General features: G+C 38.8%; 1 protein-coding gene and 1 long non-coding RNA gene across 5 annotated transcripts in view; one reads left to right on the top strand and one right to left on the bottom strand.

Annotated features, from left to right (window-relative positions):
* Positions 1–22,253, top strand: part of LOC117946044 (palmitoyltransferase ZDHHC3-like) — a 59,304-nt gene extending 37,051 nt beyond the window's left edge. The window contains exons 6-7 of one of the 4 annotated variants that reach the window (XM_034873857.1): positions 2,177–2,307; positions 21,180–22,237. In XM_034873857.1, coding sequence (XP_034729748.1) covers positions 2,177–2,307; positions 21,180–21,383 — 335 coding nt within the window. In that variant the 3' untranslated portion in view covers positions 21,384–22,237. Of the gene's footprint in view, positions 1–2,176; positions 2,308–8,483; positions 9,023–21,179 lie in introns of those variants that run through there. The other 3 variants (XM_034873858.1, XM_034873861.1, XM_034873859.1) reach the window with 3 other exon arrangements.
* Positions 10,195–12,865, bottom strand: LOC117946056. The gene is made up of 3 exons (XR_004656958.1): positions 12,855–12,865; positions 12,362–12,367; positions 10,195–10,306 (listed from the first exon to the last, which is right to left on the bottom strand). It is a non-coding gene; the product is annotated as an uncharacterized LOC117946056 (long non-coding RNA).
* Positions 22,254–23,351: the final 1,098 nt, after the last annotated feature.

Here is a 23,351-nt window from a genome sequence, read left to right on the forward strand (position 1 = left end):
CACAGCCCTGCTGTGTGAACCGCGTATCGCTTGCGATTACTGCGGTGCACGCATCCTCGGGCTTGGACCCCTAATTATTAGAGGTCCAAGCCCGAGGCTGTAGGAACCGTGGTTGCAAAGCTACGTGGTTCACACAGTAGGGCTGTGGAACCTATGTACGGTGGCACCCTCGCACTGTTCATGGGGGGTGAGGGTGCCATTTTCAGGACTGGTCCTTAACCCTGCATTGACCTCAGGTGCAGCAATGTATCAATTTTCACCACTAGATGGCACTTTAGCAGAAAGAAACATATTTGGTTTTTAACTCCCAAACCATACACACATTCACACATTCAAAAACCATATTATCATCGTGTTCTATAGATCAAACTGAGTACCGTGATATAGACCACGCCCATTTCCGCCTGTGCAACCAATCTGCACGAAACTTGGCACGTAGCATCTCCAAACTGACCTGACTAAAATTTAATAAAATAATTTTTACAGGATAAAAATTGCGCATATTACGCACAGTCAAAGTTGTGTAGCTAACTTTGAAAACATAAACTTTGCCATATCTTGGCCAAAATAAATGCTATCAACGCAAAACTTTAGATTCTTGTTTGCCATGACCATCTGGAGGTCCCCCACACTTTTTTTAATTGGCCGCTAGGGGGCGCTGAAAGGAAAAAAGTACTATACTCTGTAATTCCCACAAGAGCAAGCATTTAGTGCGACAGGAGCAAGGAAATGCTTCCTTTTAGGAAGAAACCTCGGACAGACCCAGGCTCTTGCAAGGCGGTGTCTGTCGGGGACGGTTGGGGCTGTAATGAGTAGTGGCAGTCACAATAAAAGATAATGGAACGGTGACTAGAAATAGTGGTAATGAATGTCTTTATTATGAAGTTGCCAGTGTTGATCCTGATGGGGGACTTCAGAGGCCAAAGTTCTTGGGGCAGGGGGGAGGAAGAGAGGGAGGGTGTTGAGGATCCTGACAGCCATAATGTGAACTGTCCCTGTGTATTAAAGGAACCAATAAACAAATTAACATTCATATGCTTTTGTCTCAATTAACATTACCACTTTATGTAAGGTTGCAACTATTTATTTATCTGCTATACAGAAACTCGAAAATATGTATTAATGTAACAGTAGGGAAAAGCAAATAACGTTTAGCGATGTGTTACCATTACAATAACAACACTTGGAATATTAAGTCTAATTCAAATACGAGCCAGTTCATGGAGCTCCTCAAATCCAATGCACATGTTCTATTTGCTATAAATTTTTATAACAATGGCTGTATTTGACATCTACACAGTTAATGTCTTGCCTGAAATATTCTCAGAAGTAAATTTAATGAGGAAATATTAAGAAAATTGTGGCTGAAAAAAGAACTTTGCCAGCTGCCTTTCTGCTGAATGCCGAAATGAATGCTGGGAATTTTGGCTACAACATCCTCAGAATTCTGTAAAAGGATGCCACATTTGTGGGCCGCTTTTGAATGAGCCTTTGAAAATAAATGAAATCGGACAGCCTTTGTCACGCTGGTATGACGCCATCGGACACAGCTAAAGTTTAATTTACCACCTACTTCCAACAGGAAGTAGGCCTGACGTCATCAATTTACATGATGTGGTTTAAACATGATATACAACAACATGACACATAAAGTGTGTTGTGCTGAATGTTGAATGACACTGAATGAATGTTTTGCCATGTTTGTGAACTTACATTGAGCCAAGAAAAGGGATTTTAAAACATGTGACGTCAACATAATGTAAAGTCTATGGGAAAAATGTGAACTTGCAGGCAGGGCCAGCAAGACAAACACTACTGCGCATGGTCAGTGGTCACATCTTACGAAAGTAAACCTGAAGCTTAGCAACTTTTTGGGGGGGATGCGCCACTGAGCAACTCCTACAAATAAACGCCGTTAACATTGCATCCAGGTCTTATAATTCATGCCTACTACCCACTACCCTTCCCCCTTTACTGATTAACTCTCTCAACAGTTGACACGTGGACACACCTGTTGACATAACTGTTTCACTGCTTAACATCCTAATTGTAATGTTGCAGATGGGTTAACAGTAAAGTGCAAATGGTTGTTTTATTGTAGTGTATTACAGTTCCTCATATGGTCCACTTTTTTTGCCACTTCATTTCTTTTCCTCCATGTCTTTTTATCTCCCAGAGTGCAGTTCCTTCTCTCCTCCAGCAACAGTCATCCTCCTCATACTCCTGTGCTTTGAGGGTCTCCTCTTCCTCATCTTTACCTCTGTGATGTTCGGCACCCAAGTCCACTCCATCTGTACAGATGAAACCGTAAGTGATCCATTTAGTGACCCACATTCCTTGTTCCTCCAAACTATCTCCTTCTGCTTTTCTCTGTGCTGCCAACCTTTGCATTTAACATTGGCTTTTTTCAACTGTAATTGGCTAAATCTGCAGCCTGATGTAGAATAAGGTGCAGCAAATTCCATTTAAGTGATAACTTTGACTTAAACACTATCTTTTTGGCATGTACTTATTTTTCAGAAAACAACTTCAGTATTGTAATATGTTAAATTTGTGGTGTCTGTGACCACACATTTGTTTGATATCAAGGATTGCTCAAAACAGCCACTGATCATTGTAAGCGTCTTATTTTCTGCACTAGGATCTTGACAGGCTTAGCAACCGTAACTACCCTTGTTATACCCCTACTGGTTTCCACACCAACTGGTTTCCCTAGGTCGTATTCACCTAACAGCTGCCATTGTGGCCTGCTTCTTTCACCAAATTTGTCACACAATGGAAAACTTATTCGATTTTATTATTAGATTTGGTAAACGATTTGAAAATCGCCAGGAATATGTTTGTGATTGTGTGACGAATCTGGTGACAGAGGCAGGCCACAACGGCAGCTGTTAGGTGAACACAACATAGGGAAACCAGTTGGGGTGGAAACCAGTAGGTGTATAACACCCCTTTTATACAGAGACTGAGGTGCAAACTCTAGTTAACACACTTATTGTGGGTAGGAGTTGGGACTAGGGGTGGGCCAAATACATTTTGCAATTGTTTTTCAGGCAGAATCCCAATACACAAATCTATCAAGATTCTTTTTTACGTTAGTTTTTAAGGTTTTTAATTATCTAGTTAATGTTTTGTACAGAAAAAAGTTTACAAAAAAAAGTTAACTGAACACCACACAAGTCAATTCTCAAATGTAAGACTCATCAAAGTTTCATCAAATACTTATCAGTTACTTATCGAAATATTTATTGTTACTTTTCAAATAGTCAGGATTGACTAATATAAGGCATGGCAGAAGTTCTGCTGGATATCCCTCACTGTCCGCTATATTTGTGTTTACATTCTAAACTCTGGTCAATTCGATGAACAGCAAGTTTTGAAGAAGATTTGGATCACGCAACAAGGCAGACCTGCTTGGTTCTTTCGGGAAATAATTTTAAAATGATTTACAAAGAATATGTTTACGGCATTTACTCTCTAACTGGGACACTTTAGGACCTATTGGCCGGGATTTGGGTAAAATACACATGTCAATTCACTGGTAAAATCAAATTACGTTTTCTATCCAGGTAATGTATTTAGTTCACGTTACTGTATTGTGTGAACATTTAACTTTGTTATAAGAATTGTATTGTATTGTGTTTTAATTTATTTAGTTTTGACTCATACACACACACTCACGCACACACACACACACACATATATTTAAATGGCGCGTGTATATACCATTATGATTATTCATGTCAGTATTGTGGAAACATATATTGTTTTTTTTCCTACCATTGTTTTGGGGTAGCAGCCCGCCCCCCTGAAAGGATGACAAAATTATATAATTACGCTATATATTTAACAAATTATATGATGTATATTGTATATATATATTTAACAACAACAAAATGGATGCGTGAGATTAAGCTGTTTTCCCACGTACAGGTAATTCACTTCTCGCTCCTCGCCCAAAAGTTAAATTCACTTTAACGTTAGTTGCCCCTATTTTCACATGTTGCTGAGTAACGTACATTAACCCCATGGTCTCGTGAATGTAGCATACCTGTAGCAAGCTCCCTCGTTTTAACCAGCGGCAAAAAAGAAAGAAAAAAAGAAAGCGGCAAAGCGGTGGTTGCTAGTTGTTTAAGTCGCTAAAGTCCCCCATGACAGCTTGGTTGTATCAGTAGCGTTTAGTAGATGTGTTAAGCCGCAACAGAGCTTCTCAACGCCGCCTCCGCGGCTCCGCATGGTGCTCCACATGCTCCGTCAGGTCATTGGTAAATGGTGGTTTGGTTATCCCAGAATAAGAGACTGTGAGCCGGATACAGAGTATTGCGAGCTGCCGGAGCAATTTGGAGGAGATTACTTAAGGGAGAGTCGGCGGATGATGTGGAGAAAACCAATTTTCATTTAAACCAGTCAACTTTAACTTCACATTTGAGTTAATCAATAAAATCAGTATTTGCCTTGCCCTTTACAACTTATATTGTAGCCAATCTAGACACCGGTCCTATAATGCCAATGAGGAAATCAGGGAATTGTTTTAGACAATGTTTCTGGACTCTCACATCTGACTTTTTCTTGAAGGTCTTGAATTTCATTCATAATGGTATTAAAAAATAGGGCTGCACAATTAATCAAATTTTAATCACGATCACGATTTTGACTTCCCACGATAAAATTTGCGTGATTGAGCGTTTTTTTTTTTAAATGCGTCATTTCATAGAACGCTCCGTTTTTTTGCATAGCGCATCGATGTTGTTGTAACTTTTAGAGAACGTTAAGGGAACGTTCAGAGAACGTTCGCTTTAACCAAAAATGAACGTTCCGGGAACGTTAAGAAAACCTTCCAATTAACCTACAGACAACCAAAAAAAACCTTCAGGGAACGTTCCCACAACCAAAAACGAACGTTCCCAGAACGTTCTGGGAACCAAAAATTGTTAGCTGGGTCTACCGTTCTGTAAACCACTGTCTGCTCATTTGCCTGTCAGAATTGTTCCCTGCATTGCGCAGCTTAGTTTCTAGATGTAGACAGTCACAGAGGACAGAGTAACGTGAGGAAAATTCAACAGATAGCAGTCGTTTATACGTTGGTCTCAAGGTTTACCAGTTTACCAGTAAACGCAAGATTTTGTCCCGTCTGTGTTATTCAGACAACAGCAATGAGCAGTGCTAGCTAGTCGGTGGCGCTGCTAGTTAGCTTCTGTTAACTTACAGGCTTTAGGGCGCAAGTAACATTTTCCTCTAGGACGCACCGGTGCACATAATGTCCTCGCATCCTTTGCAATGTGGTTATATGGATATGGTTTCATTTTGCGTTACATGACCCAATTCTTCTGTAAAGCCGTGCCTGCGATTGGATCTCTCCTCTACTCTCTCTTGTCTTACTCTCCGCGCAGCCCTGACACAAAGCGCCGGTCCACAACAACGGTCTACAGTTTTAATTGTTATTAACACAGCTGTATATTGTTAAATATGAGGGGCAAACCTGTATTTGTACCAGTGGGTAACTGCCATCGCCGCCGACACGGCAAACACAGAACAAGTTATTGAATCCAACTAACTTCCATTGGTAGAGTAATAGCGTGTGAGACGGAGCTGCTGGACGATGTGATCCATGGCCAGAATATCATAGTTCATAAAAATGCAGCGCAGTGACGATACAGACATTTCATACACACAACGTGTATCCGCCGTTCGCCCCGTGCTGGACCCGTTCATAATGAGTCAGCCGTCTCTCTGAGCCTATGTGACAATAAAATTTGTTTTGGTTAAAATCAACAAATAATCGTGAGAATAATCGTGATCACAATATTGATCAAAAATAATCGGGATTATTATTTTGGCCATAATCGTGCAGCCCTATTAAAAAATATTAAGTTTGACTTGGTAAAACCAGTAGAAACCTTGGTACAGCACTCATTCACCGTTAGTCCTATTTCCTTTTTAGGAGTGACAGGGCCCCTAGCTAGAGGGCTTATAGTAGCCTACCAGGGTCATACAGTCTCAAAAAGACATCAATCTCAAAAAGACATCAAATGACAGATTAGACAATTGTATAATATCTCACAAAAAGTTAGATTTTATTTCCATCATTTACACTTTCAAAATAACAGAAAACAAAATAATAGCACCTGCAAATGTTTGGGCACCCTGAAGTGTCAATACTTTGTGCTGCGCCCTTTGGCAACTATCACAGCTTGGAAACACAATTTGTAGCCAGCCAAGAGTCTTAAATTCTTGTTTGGGGTATCTTCGCCCATTCTTCCTTCCAAAAGTCTTCCAGTTCATAGAGATTTCTGGGCTGTTTGTCACACACTGGTCTTTTAAGGTCTATCCAAAGATTTTCAATTATGTTGAAGTCAGGAGATTGTGAAGGCCATGGCAAAACCTTCAGTTTACACCTCTTGATGTAATCCACCATGAATTTTGAGGTTTAGGATCATTATCCATTTGTAGAAGCCATCCTCTATTTAACTTCAGCTTTTTCACAGATAGCATCAAGTTAGCGTCCAAAAATTGCTGAAATTTTATTGAATCCATTTTGCCTTCTAACTCGTGAAATGTTCCCTGTGCCCCTGGCTGCAATACAAACCAAAAGCATGATTGATCCACCAATTATTTTTTTTTACCCCTCTCCTGACTAATATCTTTCAACAATGAGATCCCTCTGAAAAAAAGCTGAACTTATCTGTGATTAATCAGAGTCCCTTTAAATGATAGCAGGTGTGTAATGACATCTATTTAACATGAGTTTTGAATGTGATTGGTTAATCCACTTATAAGAGGGTGTTCACATTTATGTAACCAGGTTATTGTAAGGTTTTTATTTTTTATTTTTCAACCACAAAGTTTTCAATTTGTTTTTCAGTTGAATTGTTCACATTAAAGGTAACATAATTTAAGTGGAAAAAGTTCTGACATGATTTATCTTTGTCTAATTTTTTTACATCACAAAAACCTGGCATTTTAACAGGGGTTTGTACACTTTTTATATCCACTGTACTTGGACAGATAACAGATTGGACCTTTGAAAACAAATATGCAAAAACAAACATTGAACAACTAATTCAAACTGTTGGAAAAAATATACATGTACATGTTATTTTAAGACCCCATATTTAGTAAATGCAAAGCAAATTTGACTTCAGTATGTATGAGGTTGCGGTGAGCAGATGGCAAACCACAGTCATACATTTTGGTCATGTAAAGGTGTACGTGGCGTCTGGGAAAATTCTGTTAAAGAACTTTTAACATTTTTGACACTTCTATGAATAAAAAAACACTAATCCTATTACCAGGACAAGAAATACCAGAAAAGATTAAGAAGTAAAATTCTTACTTGTTCCAAGTGATAAAGGTAGCAAAAGATAAGAACTTGATTAACTTAAAATGAAAGGATCTTGTAAATGAAATATATGAAGTTTACATCTTAGGAAAAATGGATGAGGAATAATGATCTGCCTGTTAGTTGTGATAACAAAGAGAATAATGGACTACGAGTTGTATATGAGTCTTTCTTCTTGAAGAACATAAATGCAATATATGTGTATGCACGTGCGTATGTATTTATGTGTGTGATTATATGTTACCGTGTGTGTGTGTGTGTGTGTGTGTTTGTATAGCTACCCTGTGTATACCCTGTCGTTGTAATGTATCCTCTGACTTGTATCACTGAATGTATCATGTTATCAGCCAACTATATTTTACACAGTGATATTTAGGTAATCAGCTATTCTTCGTTTTATTTTTCATTCCCTACCCTCCAATTTCTTTCATTCTTATCTTGTCATTTTAAATGGCTTTGTCTATGTCACCAATTTATGTAATTTTTATAAAATGCAAATGCTGGTGTCACCCCACACCATTGTCAGTAGGTAGTCATCTCAAAAGTCAGTATGAAGGCCATAGATTAAACCCTTAGGTTCTAACAATGTATTCCTAAGCTTGGAAATCAATGGCTTTTTGCTACAGCCACATAAGTAGTGGCTAGTGTATAAAACCACTAAGTGATGTACTTGAAAGATACAAATGTATATTCATACAAAGGTAAATTTGTCCATGTATCTGTAGAAGAAGGAATCTGTACCCCTTTAGTAGTTCGGTGCCATCCTTAAATCATTTAGCCTGTTGGTGTGAGCTCATCAAACCAAACTCCCTCTCCTGCTTTGATCTTCTTTTTGTCTGCAACTCTAGGTCAGAAATATGGGAGACGTTTGAAAATGTAGTCAAAGAGAGGGGGCTTTGACATGTAGAGAAATGAACAACACACAGAGGGAAAGAGAATAGGACCAAAGCAGCTACAGTATATTATGCTCGTAGAGAATGCACTGAAATACTGGGTTAGTGACCTGGATGATTTTTAGAAAGGGTTACAATTTTCTTTTCTCTTTATTTATTTAGTGCCTGGGAAAAAAATGTTATTTGGTTTATGATTACTGACAAGGTCACAAAAGCACACCAACTGAAGTTTGGTTGTCTCTCATTTTCAGGGCATAGAGCAGTTGAAAAAGGAAGAGAGAAGATGGGCTAAAAAAACTAAGTGGATGAACATGAGGGCGGTATTTGGACACCCTTTCTCCTTATTGTGGTTTAGTCCCTTCTCCACCCCTGACCATGGGAAGGCTGAGACCTACCAGTATGTGGTGTGAGAGCTCAGCGCATTGAACGAGGCGGCCAGGTCAAAACCAAAGTGTGAAAGCCTTCCCAGCCTCGTAGAGCTGACATATTGCATTCTGTTGCGCCCAATGATTTACATTTTACCTCCCACACTTGCCATGGATAGCTTTTGATCTGCTTTTTGTTCTGCCGTCTGTGCACTTTTTCATTTTTTGTTGCCTTAAGTAAGTTGAGTTGCAGAGAAAAAGAAAGCACTATCAGTTTGTGAATCCTGTTTTTAAACACTGTGATACATCTGTTTTTTTCGAGCGGTTTCTATTTCTGTTGTTTGTTGCTGTTGTATCAGAAGCCTTCTCTTTTCTTGCACTGTTTAAGCTTGCTGACCCCTAAATGGTTATTTCAGTAAAATTCCCCCCAAAAATACTCCCTTATCCCTGGCCATGCTGATAGTTTTGGGTGTTTAAAACACAATACAATGGAAGAGAATGGAATTTAATATATGGCTGACATTAACAATTGTTTTCATTATTAATACATCTGCTAAATATTTTATTTTATTAATCTATAAAATGTCAGACACTATTAAAAAAAGTTGATGTGTTTAACTTGTTTTGTCAAAACAACATAAGTTTAACAATAAAAAAAAAAGATACTTGATATACTGCCATAAAAACAACACAAACTAATTTCACATCTGAAGAGCTGCTTTGTGTTTTTTAGTAAAGGAATTATTAAACAATTATCAAATGTGTTTTAGAATATTTTCTTTGCGTTTAGTAGACAAATTCTTTAAACTATAATTAAGTTTTTGGTCAAAGCATTGAAAAATGTCATTGGGGAAACTCTGCAATATTGTTTTGCACAATTGATATCTTGATTGCTAAGAGTGATTTACAGACCTTACTTCCAACAGTTTTCACATGGACTGTTCTTTGTTAGATAGTAAATTATTTATTTAAGTGAAATATTTGTAGTAACAAGGTATTTGTTTCTGGATATAAAATTTGCTCTTGAGTTTTTCCAGACAATATTTTTTAATGAGTGGGACCACCATAAAACACAATTCCTTTCACAGCCATTGTACAAGGGTGAGAGCAGAAATTCTAATCCAGGATACATAAAACCAAAACTATCTGCATGGAATCATACTACTAGTGGTCAGTGGAAAAATATGTTTGTAATTTGGATGAATTTACCCTTTAAATCATCTTGTCGGGCAGTAATCAGAAGCATGCACCAGATATGGACAAAAATAAACCTTTCAAATAGGTTCCCGTAAGATTAGATTGAATGAATGGTTAGGTTGCAGTAGGTTAAGAGTAACAGTCTCCACAATCACATTCCTTGTGGGAGCCATTCTGCAAACATCCACCTTCATTTCCTACCTTAACTCGGGGCATCTGCCAATATTGATTCCCAATGCAATTCCAGTGGTCTGTTTTTCCCCTTTCCTTGGGATCATTTTTGTGGTGTGTCCCTATTTGATAAATGCAAGCAATACCCAGTATTGCTTGTAATACTGCACTAACCCCCCTTGTGAAAATGTAAGTGGCGGTGTTCAAATTGTCCACAGCCTACCTGTGAGACAAATAGACAAGATAACATACAAGAAAACATGTTTAACGTTTCTTTCAAGTGTTGTATTTGAGCTTCACATGACTGAGTGAAGGATACCTTTGAAAAAACTGCATTCACACTGCAGTTTAATCATGTGTTTTAAATTACTCAAATATCTACATGTTACTACCCAAGTGTGGGACATTCACCTGATTTCTCTCTGATACATGCTTGACATGAACAAAGACTTTGTTAGAGGGCAGAGATGTTCTTTTCTTTCCTACCAAAAGCAAGGAAGTTTCTGTTTGCCCCCCCAAACAGAATCAATTCAGAGTAAAAGTAAAATTTGGAAAAGCTTTGATATAAAATTCCTCAAAAAAAGACATTTTTCTCTGCATTAAAATTGAAAAATATGAAAACCAGTGTGGGGAAATGGAAACATATAGATATACATACAAATGTATTTTTCTGCATACATCTTATTACGCAGCAGCTTGACTGTATTTCTCCACTACTGCAGCCTCTATCAAAGCATTTAACAAAGTATTAACTTTCATCATTTATCTTTATACTATTTAGTATATAAAATATGCTAATTTGAATTTTTTCAGATTTTTCTTGTCTGAATTGCTCTATTCTAAAATGTGCATTTTAGTCTTTTCTTTGTATACAGGATATTTATGTATCCTTTGTTCTCTGAATGCATGGTACAGTTGAAGATTAGATTATTTATGTTTGTATCACAAATATATGATCATGAAGTCTCTCTGGTAAGAGTAATGGAGATGATTTGTTTTTTACACAAGTTTTAATTCTTTCTAAATATTCTGAAAATATTTCAACACATGCGCAGAGAATAAAGACCTCTCTGTTGCAATTCAAAATGGTTTGCTTCTTCTCTAATATTCTTATTTGTCTTGCATTGTGAAGGGCCTACTTCACCAAAATGTTTCAACCTCAATTTTTATGTTTAAAGAATAGAAAAAATATTCTGTTTTCCCTGCATACAGTCCTTTCACACCCTGCTTTATTAAATTTCCAGTCTGTCCTTGTCTTTCATTATATTCCAACTTTACTGTCTGTAATGTGCCTCTTTTCAATGCAATGTTTTTTCTACACATGCATTTGCTTTGGTTGATAACGCATTTGTCTGAAAGCTTTCAGAAGCAGACAGCTCTTTGTAATCTTGAGGAGAGGTAAGCTAAATAACAGAGGTCACATCAGTCCCATCAAGCTTAAAGGCCCTGACGCACCAAGGAGGCCGTTGGTCCAAGTTGGGCGGTGACAGACCCTTGCCTTAGTTTTTTGGTGTGTCCCGCGCTGTTGCCACGTTGTTGTTTCTTTGGCCAGTCGTCGTTAGCCATCGTCTGAATAGCCAATCCATGTGATTGGCTGTTCAGCTTAAAAACGGTAGTGAGGAAAGCAAACAAACGACTGTGAGAGCACACACAGAAGACTCTTCTCTTAATCATCTCATCTGATCTATCGAATACACATAAGCTGTCAAAGCTGGCCAAAATTTACATTTGAATGTTACTTCTAAAAAAACACCTTGGTTTGAATAATTGGAATGACTAATTTTGCACAGTATGTCTATAAGATGGCAAACATATGTAGAACGAGATACATAACTACTACTACATAATCTACTCTGTAGCTTACGTTAGCAAATACGCCCACTGACGGCGAGGTGATTGCTCAATTTATAGGCACAATGTTTAGTAATGACCGTAGTAGTGGTCATAATGAGTGAATATGTGATTATTATTAAAAAGTGTTATTTATCTGGAATTGTTCATTAGCTATGTGGGATATCTGTAAATCTAGTACAGTACTTTACTCTATTGACTTAAAGTAGTAAAAATAGGCTAAAACACATTTCATTCTGATCTAAAGACATGAGCATAGTATGTTAAAATCCCAAAGAGGCAAGCAGATTTTAAATTTTAAAGGCCAGTTATTTCATGAATCAGGATACTATGCATCCTGATAAAGTTCCCTTTAGCATGGGGGTGTAAACTTATTCAAGCCACTGTATATGTCTTGGCAATTAAATAAATTTCTTTTAATTAATATAGGCTATTTTTCATGCAGGTGCCTGTGCGCTGTCATTCTTCTAGGTTAAAATGGAATTACAGGTTGTTGTTGTCACTGTCTCAGATTTTGATCAAACCTTGGATATGTGTCCCAAAACCAAGGCCTGTTAAATATTTCTGATCGTAGGTTAGATAGCAAGCAAAGTCTACGTAGACAGTGATATAGTTTGAAAATAAAACTGTGTTTTGCTTAAATATCTGATCACCATTTTCAGCTGATTATAGCATTAAGTCTTTTAATGTGACAAAAACACCAAATAATAATTTTGACTATGTATTGTTATGTAATTTACGGTGGTGTAAGGTGCTGGAAAAAGCTTTTAACCCTCATGCTTTCAGTTAGTTGTTGTTGTTTTTGTCATAAAAAAATTGGCCGTCAAAATAAGCGTTACATTAAAAATATCAAAAAACTTAGGAAAAAACAACAGCAAAAAAGAACCCACAACATTGAAAAAGTGACAAAAATGTTGGAAAAAGCTTGAAGTGCTTGAAAGGTGCTTGAATTAGACCTTGGAATAGGTGTACGAACCCTGATTAAAATCATTGGATTTATTGATTATTCCCAAAATAAAGAAGTAAACTGATATTTACCAAATAATTCAAGTTTGTAGCTGATTTGACAATAACCAGTGTATATTCTAAAGCATTTCTTCTTCATAAAACTTTGAATTGCAGCTGTTTGAAAAGGCTCTGTGACCCTCAGTAAACCTGTTTTGTCTTAGGCTAAAGCTACATGAGACTCGTAAACCTGCAAAATGTCCTGAAAGAAATTCCCCTGTGATGTTAATTTAACCCTAGTGTTGTCTTCCCGTAGACCAACATTTAGTTTTTCTTGGTCAAAATGTTAAGTTAAAACCTTGTTAAGACACTTTTGTCACTTTTCCCAAAGTTCTTTGTTGATTTGTTTTGGACATTTCTGTTGTTTTGACCAAGTTTTTGAAGCTTTCCACCAACATCTGTTGTCACTTTTCTAACTTTTCCCAAAGTTCTTGCTCATTTTATACAATGTCTTTGTCGATTTATTTCAGACTGTTTTGTTGTTTTTCCCTACATTTCTGTCACTTTCTTCAGTGTTCTTAAATCTTTTTTTTTTTTTTTTAAATGCTATAATTAAAACACAAATTCAATGAAATTAGTGAACTGATCAGTTATTTAACTTGGGAGGAGTGTCGTATGGAACCATCCACGTTATTTTTGACAGTTTGGCTGAAGGAAACCCAAATTTCGGATTTAGAAACGTTTTGAAAATGGGTCAAATTTGACCCCGAGGACAACAGTAGGGTTAATTATTTTCTTTGGATGTACCTCCAGACATAAACCTATATTTAGTACATTATAATTAACATATAAAATATTTTGAGCCAATTTATATTTTGGGGGTTTAGTATGCAAATGAGCGTTTGCGTTTCCCTGATTTATACATCAAACTATATTACACATGACTGAAGTGCAACTTAACATTTAAAGAACAATAGAATCAAATAAACCAAATTATCTCCACAGCAACTAACTAGGATTAATTAAAGAAAACCACAAACAAGGTCCTGGTTTTGTACTAACGGCAAATGAGCCCCTAACCTGTTACGACCGGCTCACAGGCCACAACAAAAGACGGAGATGCACAGCAACGTAATAATGATAAAGTGACATTTATTAAATAATGATGCAAACAAGAGCACGATGAAGTGTGATTGTCAGTATAAGTGATGAATAAAAGTGGATGTAGGTAATGGAGAATGTGAGGTGCAGTCAGTAGTTAACAAAGGGAAAACTCAAACAAAGAGAAAACATGTTGGTGCGCCGTCGGGAGAATGCGGCCGCCCGGTCTTGGGGCAGGCGGGGTTAAATAGTCTGGGAGGACTACAGTAATCTCATTATTGCCTCCGCTACACCTGAATGTTATCAAGACAAACCACAGTACACATGTAGGACGGGCCCAGGGCCGGCACACCAACAAACATGACATCATTTTTATTGCTAGTGTTTGTGTGTATGCAGTAGTTATTATATAGTTGTGAGGAATAGTTTCAATTTTCTCACATTGCTACAGGGTTTGCTACCCTAGCCACTGTACCATCCCGATTCAACCCACGTGGCTGTGGGGTTGCTTTCTTCCTCTTTCCCAGCTGTTGTGGTGGTTCTCACATCAACATCTTCCACCTGCACTGCTGTTGGGGTCTTCACTATTTCACCATAGCTGGGGCTATTTACCCATAACTGGGACAGTGGTTGACGGGCATCAGGGTGTTTCCACTCACCTATGGGCCTGCATGCCGTGTCTCTGGGGCCCACGGCTGCTCCGAGATCCTGTACAAATTAGTCTGGAACCACAAGGCACCAGTTATCATGTGTGCCCCGGGGAGGCGTGTACAAGGTCTTGGCAGTGGAGAGGCTTTTGCATTATCTGGCTCTGAAGATCTACCAGCTGGGACCTTAAGGTGCTCTCAGTCCACCCACTCCTACTCTTATTCCTGCTGAGTCAGCTTCAGGCTTTCTTTGGCCTGAAGGAGGGATGATTTTTCCTCCTTCCACTGGTCGAGATGACTCTCCAGCTGATGTTCATACTTTTTCTCAAGAGTATCCACGCAGTTCTTGTTGTTTTGGTCCTGCATCTCTAGCTGGGCTCTATGGGAAGCCTGGTATCTTTCCAGAATCTCCTTTGCCGCTTCTTCCTCTTATAGGAGAGCTTCCTCCACCTTTCTCAATTTAGCCTTTAGATCCTGAGTTGAGCCCTCTCAATTTTCAGATGGCTCTCCAACATCACGTTGGTGGTCTTACCTACCGTGAGCATCTGTCTCTCTTCTCGACGCTTCAACTTCTGAGTCGCCACAATATTTTTCAGGGCCTCCTTCTCTCCCTTCATCTGCTCCAATTCGACTTCAGGTCTTCAGTAATGAAGGTCTGCAGGTCCAGATCTTTTTGGGCTTTTTCCAGCTGGGATTTCAGATGCTCTGTTTCCCCTGGTGGGGAGTGGACACGTTCAGCCGGAGCCTCATCCAGCTGGGTTCTATGGGAAGCCCGGGATCTTTCCTGTATCTCCTTTGCCTCCTTCTCCTGTTCTAGGAGAGCTTCCTCCATCTTGCTCAATTTATCCTTCAGCTCCTGAGCTTGAGCCCTCTCCATCTCCAGAAAGCTCTCCAACTCTAACTCCACGTTGCATTTTTCCAATGCAACCTTCAGGTCTTCAGTATTGAAGTACTGCAGGCCCAGATCTTTTTGGGCCTGCAGTACTTCCTGTTGCTGATTTTCCCAGCTTGGATTTCAGATGCTCTGTTTCCCTGGGTGGGGGAGGGACACGTTCAGCAAGCTGAACTTTCAAGTCACAGATATGCATCAGCTCTTTCTCATGGCTCCAACTGCTGCCTTCTCTCTGTTGTTGGAGCTGATCGAGGAGATCGGCCAAAAAGTCCTCTCGGTTGATCAGCTGAACTTTCCCATTAGATTCACATTGGGTGAGCGTTGCCTCGCTGTCCTTTAGCTCACACTAACTGAGATAGAAATCGATCGGGTAAATCTTTCTGGAATTGAAGTCCATGTTTTCCAGTGTGTTTTCTCCTGTTGCAATGTGCACCTTTGGATTTTAACAGTCAAATGACTTTCTGATACAAACTGCTGTTTGAGTGAATGTGTCTCAGAACTAAAGTTGGTATTCAGTGTGTTGTTATGACAACAACACATTTATTCTTATGTTTTCAATACAAATGGTTATTGAGTCTATTCCATTCTATCTTTGATTATATTGTTGCTATGAGACACCAGTTTGTTTATCTTTGAATACACAGTATGAATGTAATGATTTCTGATGATTCCTAAAATGAGGCAGAAAGAACACTTTAAGAAATATAGAAAGGAAAATGATAAGAAGTACACACAAGTATGCACCAGTTGGGGACGTCATTTTCGCTTACTCCATTCACCATGTGCGCTCAGCAACTACCTATTATTTAAGATGCGCATTTACCACAATAAAAATATAATAACAATAATAATAATAATAATAATAATATAGTAGTGCATCAACATAAAATGTTGATATAGTTGATTGTAAAACAATAAACATCTTGACTTTGAACTACATGCAATAGTGTAGCCAATGGTTTACTTTCACTCACCAATTGCCTGCTGCATGGCTGGTCATAATTTTACATTTCACATATTAGGAATAATCTCTGGTTTTAAATTAAGGCTTCCCTAGCTGTCTGCTTTATGTCATTGTTGCAGTCAAAAGGTATTTTATTGGCTACATATTGTAACATTTACTTATTACTCTTTAGCCATCAGTGTTGGGCAAGTTACTTTAAAAAAGTAATTAGTTACAGTTACTAGTTACTTCTTCCAGAAAGTAACTAAATTATATACTCAGTTACAAATTATAAAAGTATTTAAAGCTGCAAGCAGCGTTGGACGTCGGGGTCACTGGCAGACGGCGGTCCTTGCGACCGTGCATTTGCTATGTTTGTTAAAGTACGACATATGGAAATGGCCAAAAAAAAACTAATTTTGAACATTCAAGTTTTATGTCATGCTACATATGTGTACCAAGTTTTGGGAGTTTACAATAAACGTAATGCAGGGGCTCAATTTCTTTTGTAGGGGGCGCTAGCAAGCCATTTTTGTGCACCCATTCCCGAAACCGTTTAAATACGTGAATTTTCACAAGACTTGATGCAACCGCCAAATTTGGCGAGTTTTTGAATATGAAAGTCCCTCAAAAAGGCCCTCATTTGCCGGGAAAAAAAGAATAATTCCTTCCTTTCCATTTCTGTTTTTGCTGTTTCCCATTTAACCAAACATGAATGAATGAGTGAGCTTTGTGCATAACAGGATGCATGCACCATACAACTTGTTTGCTTCAGCATGTGTTTATTCTTTATTTTTAAAGTGCATATAAATCATATTGATTTTGGTTGTGTTTCTTAGGAAACAAAATAATCAGAACTAATATGTTTACATTGAAAGAATAACCACTCCTGTCATTACTGGCCATGACAATATCCTTTCACAACTACACTACACTGCAAAAGATCCACAGTCTTTGCACTGTGCAAAAATTAGATCCAAAGTTTGGGCAGTGCCAGAAATGGCCCGGAACTCAGAGTACCACCACTTCCTGCTGTGTGTACCCCTAAACAACTGCATCTCTCACATAGCAGCCTAACGCTGAGAAAACAGAGCTGGAAAAGTCCTTGTTAACATCGATAATTGTATTAGATGGGATTGTGGGAAGATAAGGTGTTTCAGACGGAGCAATCAGCTGTCGCTTCCCTGGACTAATCCTCACAAAGGGGAACCTTTCACGAAGCAAAGCCTCTCCCACTGGGTCGTGGAAGAGGCCATTTCCTTGGCTTTTACAGCTGCATGCACACTCAACTCATGGCTTTGCCGCATCCTGGGCCCTTTAAGGGGTGTTTCTGTTCAGGAGATGTGCTTTCTCAAAGTACCGGGGTTATGAATATAACCTTACGTTTTGTTTGAAATAACTGTTGGATTGCCATGAAATTTGGTTCACAATTGATTCAAGGTACCCTCGGGATGAGTTGCAACTTTTATAATCCCTTCACTTTTCATCACCGCCATAAGGTCAAGAAATTGAGTTTGTCCAAAAAAATACATACTATTATGACTGAATACTTGCAAAACTAATGACCTTCCCATCAGCCTCAGGTGTACTTAGGAAGGGATTGATTATACGGGCCGATAACTCCTTTAAGATACGTACTGCAAATGAGTGTGTGTGTGTGTATATATATATATATATATATATATATATATATATATATATATACACACACACAGTATTGTGCAAAATCTTTTGGCAGGTATGAAAAATGCTGTAAAATAAGAATGCTTTCAAAATTGGGAGTGTTAATAGTTTGTTTTCATCAATTAACAAAATGCAGTGAATGAACAGAAGAGGAATCTACATCAAATCAATATTTGGTCTGACCACCCTTTTCCTTCAAGACAACATCAATTCTTCTAAGTACACTTGCACACAGTTTTTGAAGGAATTCAGCTTGTAGGTTGTTCAAAACATCTTGCATCCTGACCAAATCTCCAACTCCATTTGCAGAAAGGCCGCCCTAAACTTGCAAGGAACCTCCACCATGCTTCACTGTTGCCTGCAGACACTCATTATTGTAGCGCTCTCCAGCCCTTTGGCGAACAAATTTTGACCCATTGGTCCAGAGTACCTGCTGCCATTTTTCTGCATCCCAGTTCCAATGTTTTTGTGCATAGGTGAGTTACTTGGCCCTGTTTTCATGTCAGAGGTCTGGCTTTTTGGCTGCAACTCTTCCATGAAGACCACTTCTGGCCAGACTTCTCCGGACAGTAGATTGATGTTCTTGGGTCCTACTGGTTTCTGCCAGTTCTGAGCTGCGACGCCGATTTTAAAAGGAAAATAAGCTTGATGTTTTTTCTTCTGCTGCACTAAGTCTCCTTAGCCGATCACTGCGTCTATTATCCTCACCGTCGCCCGAACTTTTGTAAGTGTACCTATAAGAATTGACGCTGGTTTGAAGGCAAAGGGTAGTAACACTAAATATTGATGTGATTTAGATTTTTCTTTTGTTTGCTTACTTTTCATTTTGATAAAAATATACCATCATTTATATTTTTAAAAACATTAATTCAATTCAATTCAATTGTATTTATAGTATCAATTCATAACAAGAGTTATCTCAAGACACTATACAGATAGACCACACTCCAGAATTTACAAGGACCCAACAGTTCTAGTAGTCTCCTCCAGAGCAAGCAACAGTGCGACAGTGGCGAGGAAAAACTTCCTTTTAGGCAGAAACCTCGGTCAGACCCAGGCTCTTGGTAGGCGGTGTCTGACCGGCTGGTTGGGGTTAGAATGAAGAGTGGCAATAACAAAAAAAGAAAAAATTATTAGTTTACAGCATTTTTTTACACTTGTCTAAGACATTTTTACATTACTTTCTATAAACCTACCACAAAAAGTAAGGAATTTTGTGTTTGGTAGATTATTTTTCTATGGTAACAAGGCTTTTTGGCAAAAAATATTGTATCTTTGGAAAGCCTGTTTAGTTTCCTTTCAAATGGTGCCCCATTTGTAAGGAAGATGCATTTGTGGGATGATCAGCAGCACTAAGTATGTGGGTTGCCCCCAAGAAAAATTTGCCAAATCTTCTCTGCCAATGCCAAACAGCTTATTCTGCCATTGGCTTGTTTGGTGGATTGGATGATTGAAGTTTAAAGAAAGAAGACATATTAGCAATTTTAACAATTTATTCATTTCACACACAGGAGTCTTAGTAGCATGTGGCACCTCCTCCTCATGCTGGTCACACACTGCTCTGGGATAACATCCCATTCTTCAACCAGCATTTGTCACAAGTCAGCCAACGTGGTTGTGTTGGTCACTCTGGCACCAACAACACGCCCAAGCTGATCCCACAAGTGTTAAAGGGGTTGAGGTCAGGACTGCTGGCAGGCCATTCCATCCTCTCCACTCCCACATTCTGGATGTAGTCTCTAAAAGAAACCCACCCTGTGGGGGAGATTGTTGTCATCTTGGAGGATAGAGTTCGGTCCCACACTGTGGAGTTATGGTATTGCAACTGGTTGCAGAATCTCATCTCTATATCTCTGCATTGAGATAGCCTCCAATGATGACAAGCCTCGTTTTTACAGTCATGGAGATGCCACCCCATACATCACGCTGCCTCCACCAAAAGGTGTTACTCTATCGGTCTTCTCCACACTTTGACCCTACGATCCAACTGCCATAGGCAGAATCTGGATTCATCACTGACTGCTCAAAACAAGTGTCAATAGCAACAGCAAAATGACCTGTTTGGCAATGGCAGGGAAAATGTTGCTAATTTTTCATGCGCGCAACCCACATACTCGGTGCTGCTGCTCATCCCACAAATGCATGTTCCTTACAAATGGGCCACCATTTGAAAGGGAACTAAACAGGCTTTCTAATGGTATAAGATTTAATGCCAAAAAGCATTGTTACCACAGAGAAATAATTTACCAAACACAGATGTCCTTACTTTTTTTGCCAAGTTAATCCATCAATTTTTCAATCCTTTAATTAAAAACAAAAGGCATTTTTTTTGGTCTGGACATCTTTAGTATGATATGTGTTTGAGAAACAAACCAAGGGCGCTTCATTAAAACATCAACATCAGTTTTAAGCCCTATTCGCACAGGACTAGTATTACCTGGGGCGGCTGTGGCTCAGTGGTAGAGGGGTTGCCTGCCAATCGGAAGGTTGGTGGTTTGATCCCCGCCCCTGCAGTCATTGTCAAAGTGTCCTTGGGCAAGACACTGAACCCCGAGTTGCCCCCGGTGCTGCGCATCGGAGTGTGAATGTTTATCTGATGAGCAGGTGGCACCTTGTACGGCAGCCCCAGTCACAGTGTATGAATGTGTGTGAATGGTGAATGTTTCCTGTAGATGTAAAAGCGCTTTGAGCAGTTAAGACTGGAAAAGCGCTATATAAATACAGCACATTTACCTGGGGCCTTCTAGTAATTGTTGCAGAGGTCATCTTAATCCCCTGCAAATCTGCCTTGTCCGTAGGTTGTCGTGTGAAAATTCCATCGCAAATTATCATTTTCACCAAATCGAGAGATTGTGTGATTTTAGTTCCGTCTGTGATCTGGGGTGGTATTGGCAATTATAAATGAAAGTTTTGACAGAGCCTTGAAATCATATGCTGTGTCAGTGAAATACAGACTTTTCTTATCCAGTACGATTGCGCTGCACAAAACACAGTCGTGGGGTAGGATTTCTAAATCAAATGAGGATCCATAATAAGAGTCCCGTGCAAAGAAGGCTTTAGTCATCAACTTTGTGCAATAGTTGATGCATGTAGAAAAAGACATCCAGCTCAGCTCTGTTCCCCTCAGCCCCTTATTGTTGTGTCTTCTCTAGGGAATCGAGCGTCTGAAGGGAGAGACAGGAAAGTGGGGGAAGTTGCCGTGTTGGAAGGCCATGCAGATGGCGTTTGGCGGCCCGTTCTCTTTATCCTGGTGCAACCCCTTTGCAGGGCTGAGCTGCAAGAGTGTTTCAGAGCATGTCCCTGTCCCACAGGGGGAGATCATTGAAGAGGACGTCATAGAGATACCACTCAACTAGCACTGCCTGCATTCAGGAAAGCCCTTTTTTTCCCTTAGTCTAGCAGTGCTTCTTTACAAGTGAATTTTAAATTTGTGTACTTTATCAGGGCTTTCTAAATAGAGACTCCACCTGAAATATTAATTTATATATATTTTTTTATCTCAAATACTTTATACATGTGAAACTATCACGGGTAACTCACCTGCTTTCTTTCTCAGTGTTCATTCAGCTATTTTGCAGAGTGTATGGGGCAGTATACTTAGATTTTGTGAATATCTTACCTAATTAGCAACTTGGTTCTTTAAAATACATAAAGTACAATAAGTACATTTATATACATAAATGTTCAGCCATTGCACACACAAAAAGGAACCTAATGCCTGATGGAAATTACTTTTTTCTACTTAACTCATGCTGCCAAACCTGCAGTATTTTGCTCAAAGCATTGTGTATTAACTGCATAGCAAGAACTTCATCTTTACAGTTGATTCACTTCTCCAAGGTATTTCTGACTTGAGGTAAGAACGATTGATTATAAAACATTTTTTAAAGCTGTCTCAGGAGAACACCACTACTAGTAGTACTGAAGCATGAGCAGTTTACTTTCAACAATTTTGCTGTCTCTGGATTTTAATTCACTTTGTGCCTTAACTGTCTTGTAGTGTGGGGAGAAACACTTTGTATGATACAAGTACAAATTCACTTCTGGTGTCTGTTTCTGGATTTATTTTCATCTCTATCACACAACTACTGTATGTAATACATGGTTATTGACTTAATGTTGAAGAGATTATTGTATGACAGAACTTCTGGATAAGGGCTTCTAATTGTTAAATGGGTGCCTGAAACTTATTGTGTAAGTTTCATTTTTAAATCCTGAAATAAAATATTTCATATATCTGTACAGTACAAACAGTATTGTTTGTAAGATTTTTTTCTGTTAAATGAAATGGAATGGAATGAGTGACTATTTTTTAAAAACTCATCTACATGACACAAAATTTACAATAAAATTGAAAACTTGATATGGCTGTTCTATTTCATCCTTACTGACCGCCAGAGGAAGTGTTTAACACTAAATATATATTCCCCATCGCGCTTTTGCAGGTTGAGTATTTATATCAACAACGTCTCCTGTGACCTCGGGGTGACCCTGGCCAAGGTATTAAGTTCCAGTGTCATCCCAAAATCACTTTTGTTCATCTTCATCTGGACTATTGATTATTACTAAGCCTGCCGCTTGTGCCTTGCGATTACGGTCGGAGTTGCGGATATTTTGCCCTACAAAGGAGGGGAAGGTGTATTTACCGTTCGGCTTCAAATGGGCCCTGGACTAGCGGACCCTCCAGGCCCACTCGTAACTTCTGCACTTGATAAAATTGATTTTGTTATTTTGTCAGTGAAAGTAGTGTGCACCTTAACGGAAACCTATTAACGCCGTTCCGGAGCCGTTCCGGAGTCGATCCACAGCCGTTCCGCGGTTGGTGGCAATCAGGGGTCAGACATTCAATGATTTCTCTCCGGTAGCTCCACCGAGAATTGTTGTATTTAAAATAAATGCAAAAAGATATTTGAATGCACAATTACTTGCTTTCAGGTGAAGAGTAACAAAAATAGTATAAACAAAAGCTTACACATACACTCTTAAATATGCTTTCAATGAACAAATCATTATTAAAACATTAATTTCTCTGTAGTCTTTCTTACTTACAATGAACAGTCTCCAAAAATAGCAACACAATATATGGTCATTTTTACTACACACATCCATTTAAACTTTCAGGTTCTGTGTGCGTCAGTGGTTCAGAGTTTGTGCATGCATACACCACGTGTACCTTCCATGTCTCACCTGTGCCAATCTGTAATTGCTGCTAGGAGTCACTGGTAATATTTAACTTAGCACTTAACATGAATATACAGCTTCTAACACATTTAAAACAAAACCAAAATGCACAAAGAATTTCACTAACATATTTCTTACAGTTT

This window comes from Etheostoma cragini, chromosome 6, assembly GCF_013103735.1.
Source record: "Etheostoma cragini isolate CJK2018 chromosome 6, CSU_Ecrag_1.0, whole genome shotgun sequence".
Taxonomy (NCBI): domain Eukaryota; kingdom Metazoa; phylum Chordata; class Actinopteri; order Perciformes; family Percidae; genus Etheostoma; species Etheostoma cragini.